Here is a 14,833-nt window from a genome sequence, read left to right as displayed (position 1 = left end):
TCCTGCTGTGGAGATAATGTATATGTGTGGTTATAATACAGAACATTGGTTTATTACTTTAAAAGTAAATTTATATGTGTGTATAAATATATAAGGGAATATATATATTCAAAAGTAAATATACATATATATGTGTGTGTGTGTGTGTAAACCAGTTTGGCTTCAGATTGACTCTTTGTGCTGATTAAGTCACTGCTGTATTCACATATGACTTGTTTTCTTTCCTTAGTCATCAGATGCACTTTTGGTGGCTATTGACTCCGAAGTGGTGGGAGCTGTTGACATTCTACTTAATCACCGGCCAAAAAGATCCTCCAGACCAACCATTGTAGTTGAGTGTTGTTATTCCTTGATTTTTGGTCTGGGAGTGGGAGCCGTGTCGTCTGCGTAACTGTGGCGTTTAAAACAATGTTCTTAAATGAAATTCTGAATTTCTGAGGAGATAGAATCTGGACATTAGGGATTATTTTTACAGCCTCTTTTGTGTTAAAGGATAGTAGATGGTATTTTGCTTGACAGCCTAAGGAATCCAGTGACTTTACATGCCGTATGGTAACAGATGTGAGTTGGTCTAGAAGAGAGAAAACTGGATTTTTTCTTCTAGACTGTTAGCAGCCTTGACCTATAATGGATATATTCATGTACTGAGCCTCTGTAGATTTTTCAAGCAAATCTACAAACACCAAATATTCACCTTGAAATGAATCAGTTGAAACTTATCTTGGCTTTGCGTAAGTATCAAAGAACTTAATAGTTCATGAGTAGAGATGGAGGGAGGGAAGGAGTAAGGCATTGTGTAACAGAGTATGGTATAGTCAGGGTGTTTTTTCTGTGCTTAGGTAGTAAATATACTCATAGTAAGTTTTTAATCAAGCTATAGCTAGTTACACTTTTTAATGTGCATGTATATTGGAGAAGGTGGGCACTGAATGTCAGGTTTTCTGTGTAAGTAAACCAGAAACATTTCTGTGTCCCTTTTTCTTTTTCCAGTGTTTATCTGAGAGGTGTTTGAATGTTGTTACAAATTTTTCCATATTTTATGAAACATAGGAAAATATTTTGAAGGAGAGTTTCATTGTTGAACAGTCAAAAAACCCCTTACATGTAAACACTGTAGTAGAATAGTATGTAGTAAATTTAGATACTTCCTACTTTTTATTCCAGAAACTAATGGAACGCATTCAGAACCCAGAATACTCGACGACCATGGATGTGGCACCTGTCATTTTAGCTGCTCATCGTAACAACTATGAAATTCTCACCATGCTGTTAAAGCAAGATATATCATTACCCAAACCTCATGCTGTTGGCTGTGAATGCACACTGTGTACTGCAAAGAACAAAAAAGATAGTCTGCGACATTCCCGGTAAGACTTGGCACTCCTAGACCATAGTAAAAAATTCTTGTCTTAATTCTCTGATACTGCTTGCGTCAGATTCTGTGTATTTTCTCTTTAAGGTTATTTTTATGAGTGGGTTCATTTAATGTGGTCTTTATTATGAGAGATGGTAGTTCTTGAGAGTGGGTTGCGCTTGAAGAGGCTGGTGGGAGGCGGTGGCTTTTGTTTCATTTGGTTTTCTGCTCTTGGTCACTGTGCGTACTAAGCCAAGTGCCTTTCCTTTCTGCCGGTTGTGTCAGAAACATTTCAGCTACCGTTGGTTTGGGAGCGTAAGGAGCTGTGCAAATAGAATTTTTTCTTAAGTTAGTTAGTACTTGGGGTTTTTTCTGCCAGAATGAGGAGGTGGATAATTCTGTACATATCCTGTTTATGTAGCATGGATTGATGAACGCAAACAAAGACAATTTTTTTTCTACTTTCACAAATACTGAAGATAAAAAAGAAAGCTTTTTAATAAAAATTTAGACAAGGAGAGAGATTTACCAACCTTAACTGTTTTGTCTGGTTCACTTGACAACATACTTGAGGGTGGAATACAATTTAATATGTGAGAGTTGGGGTGAAAAATCGTAGAGCTCAAAGATCATAAGTGGACTGCAATTACAATATACAATTAATTATTACATATTTTCTTCAGTATGTATCCTAATTACTAAGAAATAAGGGAAGTGAAAAGATATTTGTTGCTAGTATTCAGCTACTACAGGCCACATTCTGGTATCCATTTGATACACCATGTCGTTAACTTCAGTATGAGAAGTGTCAGGGTATCCCAAGCCAGCAACCAGTAGGAAAGGTTGAGATAACAGCTCTTAGTTTAATTTAGAATGAGTAACAAGACTTTGTGCCAATGTTCAGGAGTCACTAGTTTTGCAAGAGGACAATATCCCCTTCAGATGCTTTCCCTGAATTTATTTGTTTGTGTTGCACATTACACCTCCTCACTGTTTTTAAGTTAGAAGATTGCCTTAAATGCTTTACTTCCCTTATTTCCACTTGAAGAACTATAAGAGCTACCATATAAACTTAAAATGTCAAAATTTCACCAGTTCTGTTTCCTTAACCGATGGCCTTGTGCTGATGTGCTGGTAACAGTTGATCAGTGAAGAAAGGAAGAGAGAATCAGCTTGGCCAATTTTTGATACTTGGAATAATATGGATTCTAAGTATGTGAAGGACAGCATGTTCTGTTACATATGACATTTAATTCTTGTCGTGTCTGATTTTTAAGAAACACAGTTGTTTTGTCTTTTCAGCTGACTGCTTTATGCAAACTTTTGCAATAAGTTCTGATAATCAAGTGAACCATCTTCATTTTGCTTGCTATTCTTCTGTCACAGGTTTCGTCTTGACATTTATCGGTGTTTGGCCAGTCCTGCTTTAATAATGTTGACTGAGGAGGATCCGATCCTGCGAGCTTTTGAACTTAGTGCAGACTTGAAAGAATTAAGCCTTGTTGAGGTTGAATTCAGGTAGGTATTTGAAAACACAAGCCAACTTTAATCATTTTATGGGATTACATGTATAGAATATGTATGCATTAGGAAAAGGCTTACTTTTTGTAATTGGAGTATTTAAACTGATAATTAGACATAATAACAAGATACGGAATATAATTTATGCCTCATTAGCAGTCACTTTGACAGTTTAATTACTTTAAATCCTTTTCAGTGTGGAAAGTTCAATGCATATACTTATACCAACAGTCCAAATTCCAGCTCTGCTCTGGAAAAATAAATAGAAATTATGCTAAATGCTGACTTATTTCAAGATCATCCATTAAACATATCAGTATCTCATTAGTACTCTGCACTTTTTTCCCCCTCCCCTACATCAGGGTAGAAGTATGCAACATCTTGTTTATACTGACCTGACTCATGTTGGGGATTGTTTTGGGTATTGTTTCTTATTTTTGGTCCTTATATGGTAAGACTCTGAACAGTGTATATGTGTGCATATATAGAATCATAGAATGGTTTGGGTTGGAAGGGACCTTAAAGACCATCCAGTTCCAACCCTCCTGCCATGGGCAGGGACACCTTCCACTAGACCAGGTTGCTCCAAGCCTCATCCAGCCTGGCCTTGAACACTTCCAGGGATGGGGCATCCACAGGTTCTCTGGGCAATGTGTTCCCAGTGCCTCACCACCCTCTCCAGGAAGAATTTCTTCCTGATATCCAATCTAAACCTCCCCCCTTTCAATTTAAACCCATTACCCCTTGTCCTGTCACTACAGGCCCTTGTAAAAAGTGTCTCCTCCCCCCCAGCTTCCTTGTAGGATCATCTTCGTGGCCTCCTCTGGACTTGCTCTGGACTTTTCTTCTGATGTTGAGGGCTCCACAGCTGGATGCAGCACTCCAGGTGGGGTCTCACCAGAGCAGAGTACAGGGGCAGAATCCCCTCCCTCGACCTGCTGGCCACACTTCTCCTGATAAAGCCCAAGATATGGTTTGCTTTCTGGGCTAAATATATATATAAATGTAATACACGTGTGTGTAGAAGACTTTATGCTGAAAATGTCCTGCCTACTTAATGAACAACCCTCAGTATAATTTATGTTTAAACTGTGCAGGTTTCTACCATTTTGAAATTTACCAGCACAAAAGCTTATTGAGAACATGAAAGCAAATGTTTGCATGGGGTAAAATTCTGCTTTCCTAAACAACATATGAATTTTCTGGTTTTATAGCTGATTGTCTGTCTTAATAAGAGTTCAACTGTTGCATTTTTATGACACAACTTGGCACTAAAATGGATTGTGTGCCAGGTGAGACGAAATCATGTGGTTTCTCTTCTTGTGTTTATTACATTATTAGTATTCAGTAAATAGACTTTAATTTTCAGATGACTGGAATAAAGCAAAACCCAAACCAACTTCCCTTCTGAGTGAAAAGCCCAAATGATGACTTACCAGTGCCATATTTTGATTACTACACTTTGTTATCTCCTAGAAATAATTCTAAGATCTAACTCTTTGTATGGAACTCATAAGATAAGAATTTGTATACTGTAAGTCTGTTTCTCAATTTTTTTTCTGTTTAGTGGAGTTGCAAACTAAACTGAAGCATAATAGTCATGATATATGGTGAAACCTACCCAGTTGTCTTCAAAATGCTCGAACCTTGTCATATGACTGTTGATGTGTTGGGTTTGGTTTTTTTAAATTTGTCTTGCCATAACATACAGTCCCAACCAAAAATGGATAGTTAATGATTGAATGGAAAATACGTGAGCAGTGTAATAGTGTGTACTGTTTCTGTGACTTTCAGAAATGATTATGAGGAGCTAGCTCAACAGTGCAAAACCTTTGCTAAGGATTTGCTTGCACAAGCACGGAATTCGCGGGAGCTGGAAGTGATTCTGAATCACACATCTAGTGATGAACATGTAGACAAGCGAGGATTGTTGGAAGAGAGGATGAACTTAAGCCGTTTAAAACTTGCAATCAAGTATAATCAAAAAGAGGTTTGTCTTTGCAATAATTTGATTGGCTCTTCATATCGTATTTTGTTAGTAATTTGTTAATTTATTGTTCTGCATCTAAACACAGAAGTGGAAGTAAATTTGCAGGAGTTATAGAAGAGATGGTAATACACAGAACATCTGCATGTGAAACAGGGACATAATATTTAAGATGCTGAGTGTTTCTTTAGTATTTACTGTGGAGAAGATTGTATTATTTTCTGTATTAGAGTGTAGCCTGTGTCTCTTCTGTGAACAGCTCTGGTAGTAGTAGTTATTTGTTCAGATCCTCATTAACACCTTACCTAGGGAAGCATGGATCCTTAGGTGCCATGCATGATTTATCATCTTCTCACTCTTCATTAGCTGTTCAGCTTTGACTCTGGCCTCGTCTGTGCCGTTTGGCCTCTGCTGGTGTAACTAAATAGCGTCTCTGTTCCAGAACAGTAGCGTCTTTTTATGCCATCAGTATCAAACTTACTTCATGCAGTAGGTCACTGTTGTCTTTATCCCCTGAGAAATTATACCTCTGGATTTGCTGTACTAGAAGGCAAATGAAGGTCTGTGGGATTCTTGTACCAGGACAAGGGACAGAGAGTTTTCTTTCCATGTGAAATCTGTTTTCAGTTAGCGTTTGCAGAAGGCATTATAATTCTGTCTGTTCTGTGCAGCTAGACTTGAAACTGTTAAAATACATAGCATTACAAAGTCATAAGCCATAGTTATGGAATGTCCTAGAACATTCATTACACATTTCTGGTACGCATTAGACAAGGATCCTGAAGTGTTTCAAATGTTGTTCTGGTTTTGAGCATAGCTTGCTTTTACCTCAGTGGTTGGAGAAAAACAACATGTTTTGTGTGGTATGAGGAGAGCATCTTGGCCGAATATGTTTTATTCCTGACAAGTTTGGTACAGAGACCTTTTTTTGTGGTGCTTTCTAAAATGTGATGATACTATCAAGGTTCTTTTTGTTGATGTGTTTTTTTAAATTAAGTTGCAAACTTTCTTCTAGGGAAATACATTCTTTTGTAACTCCATGCAAGTAAGCACCTGGAATTTGAAACTACATTTGCATAACCTACGTAACCTTCAGGCCAAAAGGATCATCTTTTGAGGGACAGATAGCTTACTCTGATTTAAAATTAACCCTCCTGAATAGAACCATAATGATTTTAAGAACTGATATGTATGAAACTGCTTGGCCACTTTGGTTCTCATCTTACAAGGTGTTGTGTTTTACAATATTGATAGTATTTTACATTAATAGTATCTTACTCTTCAGATAACGTCACTATATTTTACAATAACAGACAGTGATCCAGTCTGAGGTATAGCATTATTTATATGACAGATTTCTAAATTACTACAGATCAAAACTAATTCTTAACCTAAAAACCATTAGAGGTCTGGTATGTATGATTTATGTTTAGTTGCTGGCTTTAGAAGGAAATTAAAATAATGGGTGTTTATAATCATAATGGGTCCATAGCACTTTTGTTCTCTTATGAGATAATTATTTCAGCTTAATAGTCTTGCCTTTTCCTCTTCATTGGTAACTACATGTAGTTTGAAAATGGCTTTTAATAATGTAAATTAGTAATTTCTGTTAAGAAACATGAGACTGATTTCTTCTTTGTTTCTTTTTTCCACCCCCAGTTTGTTGCTCAGTCTAACTGCCAGCAGTTTCTGAACACTGTGTGGTTTGGACAGATGGCAGGCTATCGACGCAAGCATACGTGCAAGAAAATTTTGACTGTTTTGACAGTTGGCATTTTCTGGCCAGTTCTGTCCCTGTGTTACTTGTTAGCCCCTAAATCTCAAGTAGGTCGAATAATTCACACTCCTTTTATGAAGTTCATTATTCATGGAGCTTCATATTTCACATTTCTATTACTGCTTAATTTGTACTCCCTTGTCTACAATGAGAACAAGAAGAATACAATGGGACCAGCCCTTGAGAGAATAGACTATCTTCTGATAATATGGCTAATTGGTAGGTATGATTTGAGTAGGTTGGATAACAATTGCTGATATTGATTGAACAGTAACGATTCACACTACTTTCTTATGTAATCAGCATGTTACTTATTACTTGCCTCAAGTTTGCTCTTTAGAGGAGGGTTTTACAGGGGAAAAAAAAAACAACCCCAAAAACGCAAACCCAGCCACTTTTTGAAGAAAGTATGTGTTACAATAATTTAATTATCACAGAAAGTGAAGTCTCAGAAATAGAATGTTGTAGGATCTAACAGAGGAGGCATGTGACATTTTCTTCAGAAGGACTAGTAGAGTTCAGAGTGATGGAAGAGAAATTCAGTTGTGCAACAACAAATTCATGTAAAAGCTCTTTATCTTCCTAGACATCATAAAATTCAGATCTTAAGAAAAAGAAAGATAACATGAATGCAAAGTAAGTGTGTATGCCTCAGATTAATAGTTTTGTAACAGATACAAACCTGTCATCCACTAGTTTTCCTTATTGCTAAGTTAAAAATTGATAAAATTGTAAAGTTATAAAATTAATTTAGGCATCGCTTTAGATTTTTTCCCAATAACTTTTCATGAGAAGGTAGTATTATTTAGTATGTAGGTGGTTTAATCACTGTGAGTCAAACTTACTTTGTTTTTTCATCAGCCAGCAATCCACAAAACTTTTAATTTCTTCCAAATCTCTCTTACAAGAAGTGTTCGGACAATGCTTTTAGATATCTGTTAATTTTCGGTTGCCCTGTGTGGAGTCAGTAGTTGGATGTGGTGATCTGTGTGGGTCCCTTCCAACTCAGGATATTCTGTGGTTCTATGAATGGTATAAAAAAGTAGTAGGAATGATCTGACCTTCTTAATTATTTGTGTGTCTGTGTATGGAATTACAGTAGAATCTGAATATTGCTAGTAAAATTACTGTTTCTTTGAAAATCTAGCTAAGATCTTTATGTAATCATAAAGTAGATTAAAAGTATTTGTGCATTGTATGTGAGTTAATTAAATTTTTTCTGGATTGTAAATAGTTGGAGTGAGCATGCAGTGACAGTCATAAAATCAATTCCTGCACTGTTTTAATTTCTATATTATTGTGCTCTAACTAGAGAGGAGAATTCTGTACATTTTGTTGGACTAATCCAACTTTAAACAATTCTCAAAATGTGGTGTTCTGCAAAATCTCTTCTATAGTGGTAAACATGAAATTTTTATATGATTCTACTCAGCTCAGGGAGAGGACTTGAATACACACAAAATTGCTAGTTTGGTGGTACATCAGCAGTAAGTAACTGGTTACTGGGTCTTTCATGACCAATTCTGTAATGCTTGATTTCAAAAGTAATTAATAATAAAATTTGGACTTGTTGCAGAGTTGGCATATTGTTTAAAGAAAAAAAGTGTATGTTGTGTATGTTGGTCTATGCATACGTATACATGCGTACTCCATCTTAGCCTGATGAATTGAAGGTTGTATGTACTGCATCCTTCTTTTTAAAACACAGAAGAAAGTATTATTTTCCCATATTAAAATTTCCCATCTCTGTGTGTCGTTGTCACCGATTATCATAACAATACCTGAAAGGATGCATGTTAATTCTGGTTGATGCAGTAGAGGGAGCACAGCTATGATTTTTGTTGAGTACTCATGAGCTTTTGGTTTGTTTGGAAATTCATAAAACCTTCTTACATGCTTTTGGTTGGTTGGTGTATGTTTGTTTTCTCATTAAATTTCAGTAGATACATTCATGGAAACTTACACCTTACTGTAAGGTAATTAGATATGTATCATTTTGTTGACTGGGCCATAAACTGGGAAACAGAAGGTTCAGCGTGAACACAAGGAAACCCTTCTTCACGGTGCGGGTTACAGAGCCCTGAACAGGCTGCCCAGAGAGGTGGTGGAGTCTCCTTCTCCGGAGACTTGCAGATGCCGCCTGGACTTGTTCTTGTGTGATCTACTGTAGGTGATCCTGCTCTGGCAGGGGGATTGGACTAGATGATGTATTAAAACTGTTGAGTAGCTGCTGCAAGTTTTGGAAATACTCAGTACCCCACACAAACGAATTCAGGTCTTAAAAGAACTTGAAAATTTCAATTTTACAGTCAGTGTTACAGGACGACTCCTTCATTTTGAAATTAAACATCTGATTTTAGAAATTCTTACGTTCCATCAAATCCAATATAGGCAGAAAGTGTGTCATTAGGTGGATTAGAAATTTTAATGTAAGGCTACAGAAACATTTTATTTTCTTCATCTGTTATTTGAACATGTAGATTTCAGATGGGATTGAAAAATCACCTCTAAGTAACAAATTATTTAAATCAGGTCATTTTTCATATTACTGATTTTTTTTTTTTAACAGTAATTGCTTTTATAGCTTGAATGCCTGTTTTGTAGTGATATATTGTACTTCTCCCTTACAAATATTCTGTAAGTTGAAAAAGAATGTATTTAGAAAATGTGTGACAAAATCAACTGGAATATAAAGAACCAAGCAACAAGGATTTACCTGTTGCCAACTTCCACAGTCCCATTAAAATACGTTCTAAAAGTCAGTGTCAAAATGGCCACAGCGGAATTTCTAACACTTCAAGTTAGCAGCAGATTTGGTTCTGACAGATTAACTTTTGAAATCGTGAATACAGTAATGCTTTTTTCTAAGTTACTGAGCCTAAATCATACGTCTTCCCCAGCAAAAGAAAGCAACGGAGCTCCAATTCTTCTTTGTGTAAATAACATCTGCTACTTCTCCAATTCCTTTTACTGATTCTGTAACAAACTTAGTGTGGAATACGTGGTGACCATATGGACTGGCACAGAGGTTCTGGTTTAGAAATATTTTCTTTATAAGGAGGAAGAAGAGAGATTTATGTAAGTCTTGTAGTGAACTGTGGACATCACACTGTTTTTTTATGCCTTCCAACATTGCTCTAATGCTGACTGAAAAAATAAAGTCAGGTCTAAGTGTCTGATTTTTTTTTCCCATTCACTGAATCTTGCTCTTACTAGGCCAGAGTTTTAGAGAAGCTGCAGAGTCGTAAAGTTGAATCAAGTCAGTTTCTAACTACCATTTATCCAGATGCTGCTTTTCTTCTTGTCCTAAACATAGTAGCATACATCTGAAGCACTCAAAAAAAATTAAAGAACAGATTATTCATAGAAATTAAAGGTGCTGTTACATTTCATCTAACAGTCCTTTCAAGGTTTATAAAAAGTCTGTAACTGACATCCAGTTAGTAAAATTGTTAGTAACTTATTTTTCCATACAGCCAGACATGGTTAACAATGGTAAAGTTCTGTTCACTGTAGAGATCTTGAATATTTAAATGTATGCCGCTATACGTTAAACTTCTGATTTCTGCAGTTTTAAGTCATGGTCTCTTTTTCTCTGCTAATGTTGTTTGATACCAGTTATGGTAGGAAAAGTTTTTGCTTTTCAGATCTTTTCAGCAACAGTTACTGAACTGATTATTCTTAAAAAACCATAATACCTACTCTTTATATAGCAATGTAATGCTTTCTATAGAGCTTTTGGGAAAAAGTGAATACTTTTTGTTCAGAAAAAGCATTTGTATTCTAGTCTTCTACCTTTATTTAAATTTGACCTTTTCCTGTTCAATTTTTCTCATGCCTTTTTTTATTGGAGAATGTTTTTCTTAGTTGGAAAGTAGGTTTGAAATAGTTGAACATTTTGTTGCCTTATGATTAATGCTGGTAATGCAATGCAATGCTTTTAGTATATTTACTTGATTACTCCTTTCTCTGTGCTAAAATACCATTTACAAAAGCCAGTCAGAAGTGCTTTGGTTGTAAAAAGAGTATCTATTCAGTACAATGGCTTGACTTCCTTGGCTTTTATTTTTCCCGGTGCAGGAATGGTGTGGTCAGATGTTAAAAGACTCTGGTATGATGGCTTAGAAGACTTCTTGGAAGAATCCCGTAATCAGCTTAGTTTTGTCATGAATTCTCTGTATTTGGCAACTTTTGCCCTCAAAGTCGTTGCCCATAACAAGGTGAGCACACATCTTCATAGGTCTGAAGCTTCTGTGGGACTGACTGGGCTAATACAGTTGTAGTGCACTGCTGCAAAACGTGTGAAGATCTGTTACGTGTGGTCTGTTAGTAGTAGCATGCTGCAGTTCAATGTACTTAATGAGTAATAGCCTACTATGGAGATACGGTGTAGGCTTCCAAGTTAAATGTTCTATGCAGTATAGCCCGTGTAGTTGTCAAGATGTTTGGTCTTGTTGCATCTTGGGCTTGAAAGAGAAGTCAGTGAGGCAAATGGGTTAGCAAACACATCAAGACATGTCCAGGTACTCAGGGACCCCGAACACAGCTGCTGCCTTCCTTGTAATAACTGGCTGGTCTTCCAATTGGCTTAATTTTCATTTAGGGAACTCTTCCTGTACAGCTCATCTGACATGGAATTTGGGCTCGCCTGAGTCCATGGAGCAGTACTGTGCAGAAAGCTAATAGTAATCTCTGTGGTTAGACTGCCTAATGCTTTTCTGTTACAGAAAGTTTTATTTAGCTTTTGATTACATACGGTCAAATGTAATAAGTGAATGTAGGGGGCATTTTAATTGTTTTTTGGTTTGGGTTGTTTGGGTTTTTTGTAGTACAGAAAAAAGCCCCAAGACCATAGAGGAGCCTTGTCTGTTCTCTGTGAAAAGCCACCTGGATTTGATTGAAGATAGAAGTCTTGAGAATGATCATTCCCATTCTGTTGCACGTGTTGTTAGCTGCATGGCACAGGGCAAGCTGCCAGACCAATTGAATATGAATGTTTTAGCAAAATTAAAGCCAGCACAGTAGCACAATTATTTTGTATTGCAAACTGTGAGTTGACAGCTGTCTGGCAGTTGGGAGGGAAATAAACTGGTTCAGTTCTTCTCAACCCAGTGTTTGGCTCATTTCCCTACCCTTTCATTGACTCAGAAGCTGGTAATCATTTGGAAAGGAAAGCTCCATTCCTTGGAAAGCAATAGAGAATGCCATGTTGGGCTGCCCTCCCAAGCATTTGCTTTGCAAGCAGCACATGTCTGTAGTAGTAGTTCCTTTGCTGAGACGAGAGCCCTTTGCTGCTAGTTTAAGAGGTAAGCTTTTTGAAGATGCAGGACTCCTGGCCTATGTAATTGGCCCATGATGGCCTTTTTTGCCACTTTTACATGGCAGAATTTATAGTTTAGAACTTGGAAAAGCACCTAAAATGCTTGTTTTACATCTTAGGTCCATGTTACCGGCACTGAAGCTGTAAGAAATAAAGGAAGAGTCTCTATAGCAGAAGGATTTGTACACATGCCATTGCAGTGTATAAAAACGTGTTTATCTCGGTTTCTTGCCATCTTTGTGCAGCACACTTTTGGGCAGGGACATTCTGTGAATCCTTGAATTAGGACCTAGTGGATATACTTTAAGAGTGTGTTTATACCAACCGTTTACTTGTGACTTCCATTCTCTGTAGTCATTCATAAAATCCACTGAAGGAACCCCAGATCCCAAGTCTTTCTAGATCTTTCCAAAAGGGCTTAAGACGAGCTGTCGCCGCATGGTGGTTGCATGTGCATGAGTTTTCCTTGCAGCATTGTAATATTGCTGACTGAGGCCTCTTACACTAGGCAGTGCACATGTTTATAAAGTACACGGATCCCTGTTCCTCTCTTTCTTTCACACAGTTGCCTGTTTTGGGGGCAGAAGCAGGGAGTGGTGCATGGGTGCATTTAAGTATTAATAATGTCAGTGATGTCAGTTTGTATTTTTTATATTGCAGTTTCATGATTATGCTGAAAGAAAGGACTGGGATGCATTCCATCCTACCCTAGTGGCGGAAGGTCTTTTTGCTTTTGCTAATGTTCTTAGTTACCTTCGTCTCTTCTTCATGTACACAACCAGCTCTATTCTGGGACCACTCCAGGTGAATATCGTTACTGTTTGAGAAGATACTAAACTTGATCTTAATTTGCTATGAGGAGTCTTATTGAAAAGAGAAAAAGAGCAAATTAATACAAGAATGTCAGAAAGTAAACAGTAGAAAGAAGGGATACTGCATCAAAGTGTGCGTTTCATAATTCTCATGTATAACATACTGATTTAGATGAAAAAAGGTAAGAAAAAGAATGGAATGCCTAGTGTCGTACACTTTCTTACCATATTTTTTCCTTAACTGTACCTATACTGTCTCGTTTTCATCTGTGTTAGCTGAACATACTGCATAACTGTCTGTAGTTAGAAAACTCTGAGTCAGATTCTTCCTGTCAAGTTCTATGCAAATGATCATCCTTCATCTCCAAAAGGCAGAGGAATGTGATGTGTAGCAAGGAAGAGTAATCTGTTTATGACTGTGTTCGCACTGAGATTACATGATGAGTTGAAGTGTGCAAATTGCTTTGGTTGGAAAAATATAAATCTGAAGAGTATTGAAATAGTCATCTATTTGTAGCCAATTATTAGAAGGGAGAACAGGTTTCTTCTTACTTGGAATTTGCTGGAACCTTCTAGTGAGTAATAATAACAGTAAAAAGCACATTTTATTTCTGTCACGCATTTAATTCAGTCATCTGGAGATGGTGGGGGGAAACACTAAATCCTGTGTTGTAATGCTGGAACAGTAGAGACCACAGGAGTTTCTAAGCTAAATTCAAATTTTCACTTGAAGTTGGGTGTTAACCTGGTTTTGTGCAAAGAATTTAATCTTATTCTCCTGATTTGAAAGCAGACACAGAATTTTGTACTGACGTTATGCCATGTAGTGCTTTTTTTATTAGATGATTTCTTTTCTTTTAAGCACAGGCCTTCTCATGTTGGACTGGGTGCTATTCATTGTGATAAACTTTAAACACCATGCAGAAGGTCCAGTACCTTTCAGTGCAGGGGAGAGAACCTGGAATATTATTAAGACATCCCATTTAATATGCAATTACCTCCCTCAATCAGTTTTAGATTAAAAGGAGGAAGAAAGCTTCCTTCTAAAAATACTGTGAGTGGAAGTCAACTTTTACTCCACTAGCAACATTTTTTGGCTAGGAAGAAATTCTTCCTGCAGAGGGTGGGGAGGCACTGGGACATGTTGCCCAGAGGTGTTGTGGATGTCCCATCCCTGGATGTCTTCAAGGCCAGGCTGGATGAGGCTTTGAGCAACCTGGCCTAGTGGAAGGTGTCCCTGCCCATGGCAGGGGGGTTGGAACCGGATGATCTTTAAGGTCCCTTCCAACTCAAACTGTTCTATGATTTTTTTTTTTCCCCTTATGTGTTTTTTCTGTTCAGCTTTAGTCGTCAGCACTGACTGTTCTGTTACTTTGCCAGTAAAAAGCCCTTACAAACCAAAGCACCTGTTACTGAAAAAAACCTTCGCACAGTTACACTTCCAGCTTTTTTGGCCTCAGAGAGGCCTGAGATATTTATGATGACAAATCAGATTGCTGCTTTCTTGAACCAATACATTTTTTTAAATTAAAGAATTAATTTATTCCCCCTCTGTCTGTGATAGGATGTGATTAATACTGCTGGTCGTCAACATCGTCACTGGGTTTGCAGGTGAAAAGACGCTTGGAATAAATCGGGTTATCATCTGGTAATTAGGACAAATTTCAGCAGTATAATAGATCAGATCAGTGCTTTGTCCCCTCTTCTAAAGAACAGGACTAGTTTTAAGAGCTTTGTGGCAAGAGGATGATCTGAAAGGATCCTGCAGGAAACATTGTCACTGTTAAGCATAAAGGCAAAACAAATACTTGGGAGCGGCATTTTTTGTGCTGAACTCTTGCTCTGCACCTAGAGCTGTACCAAAGGAGGTTCTGAAGTAAATAATTTTGGCTCACATCACTAAGGTCTTGTATCAAGGCTTTGGGAGCTAGCTGAAAACCCCCAGCTTGCAAGTTCAGCTCATTTTAATGAGTTGGAGTACCTAATCCTGCTGCACAACTCGTTATCTTTTATAATATTTTTGTTTCATGCAGAATAGTCCTTGGAAAAGAAAAATTTCTGC

At 37.3% G+C, this 14,833-nt stretch overlaps 1 protein-coding gene across 1 annotated transcript in view; it reads left to right on the top strand.

Annotated features, from left to right (window-relative positions):
* LOC104514057 (short transient receptor potential channel 1-like) overlaps positions 1-12,784 on the top strand; it is a 14,215-nt gene extending 1,431 nt beyond the window's left edge. Inside the window, exons 3-9 of the mRNA XM_010157599.1 lie at positions 230-331; positions 1,165-1,367; positions 2,741-2,872; positions 4,670-4,865; positions 6,522-6,858; positions 10,720-10,859; positions 12,620-12,784. Of these exons, the coding sequence (XP_010155901.1) occupies positions 230-331; positions 1,165-1,367; positions 2,741-2,872; positions 4,670-4,865; positions 6,522-6,858; positions 10,720-10,859; positions 12,620-12,784 (1,275 nt within the window). The remainder of the gene's footprint in view (positions 1-229; positions 332-1,164; positions 1,368-2,740; positions 2,873-4,669; positions 4,866-6,521; positions 6,859-10,719; positions 10,860-12,619) is intronic.
* The last annotated feature ends 2,049 nt before the right edge of the window (positions 12,785-14,833 follow it).

This window comes from Eurypyga helias, unplaced genomic scaffold (genome assembly GCF_000690775.1).
Source record: "Eurypyga helias isolate BGI_N326 unplaced genomic scaffold, ASM69077v1 scaffold26228, whole genome shotgun sequence".
NCBI lineage: Eukaryota > Metazoa > Chordata > Aves > Eurypygiformes > Eurypygidae > Eurypyga > Eurypyga helias.
Note: the sequence above shows the minus strand (reverse complement) of the source record. Positions and strands in the feature narration are given on the sequence as shown.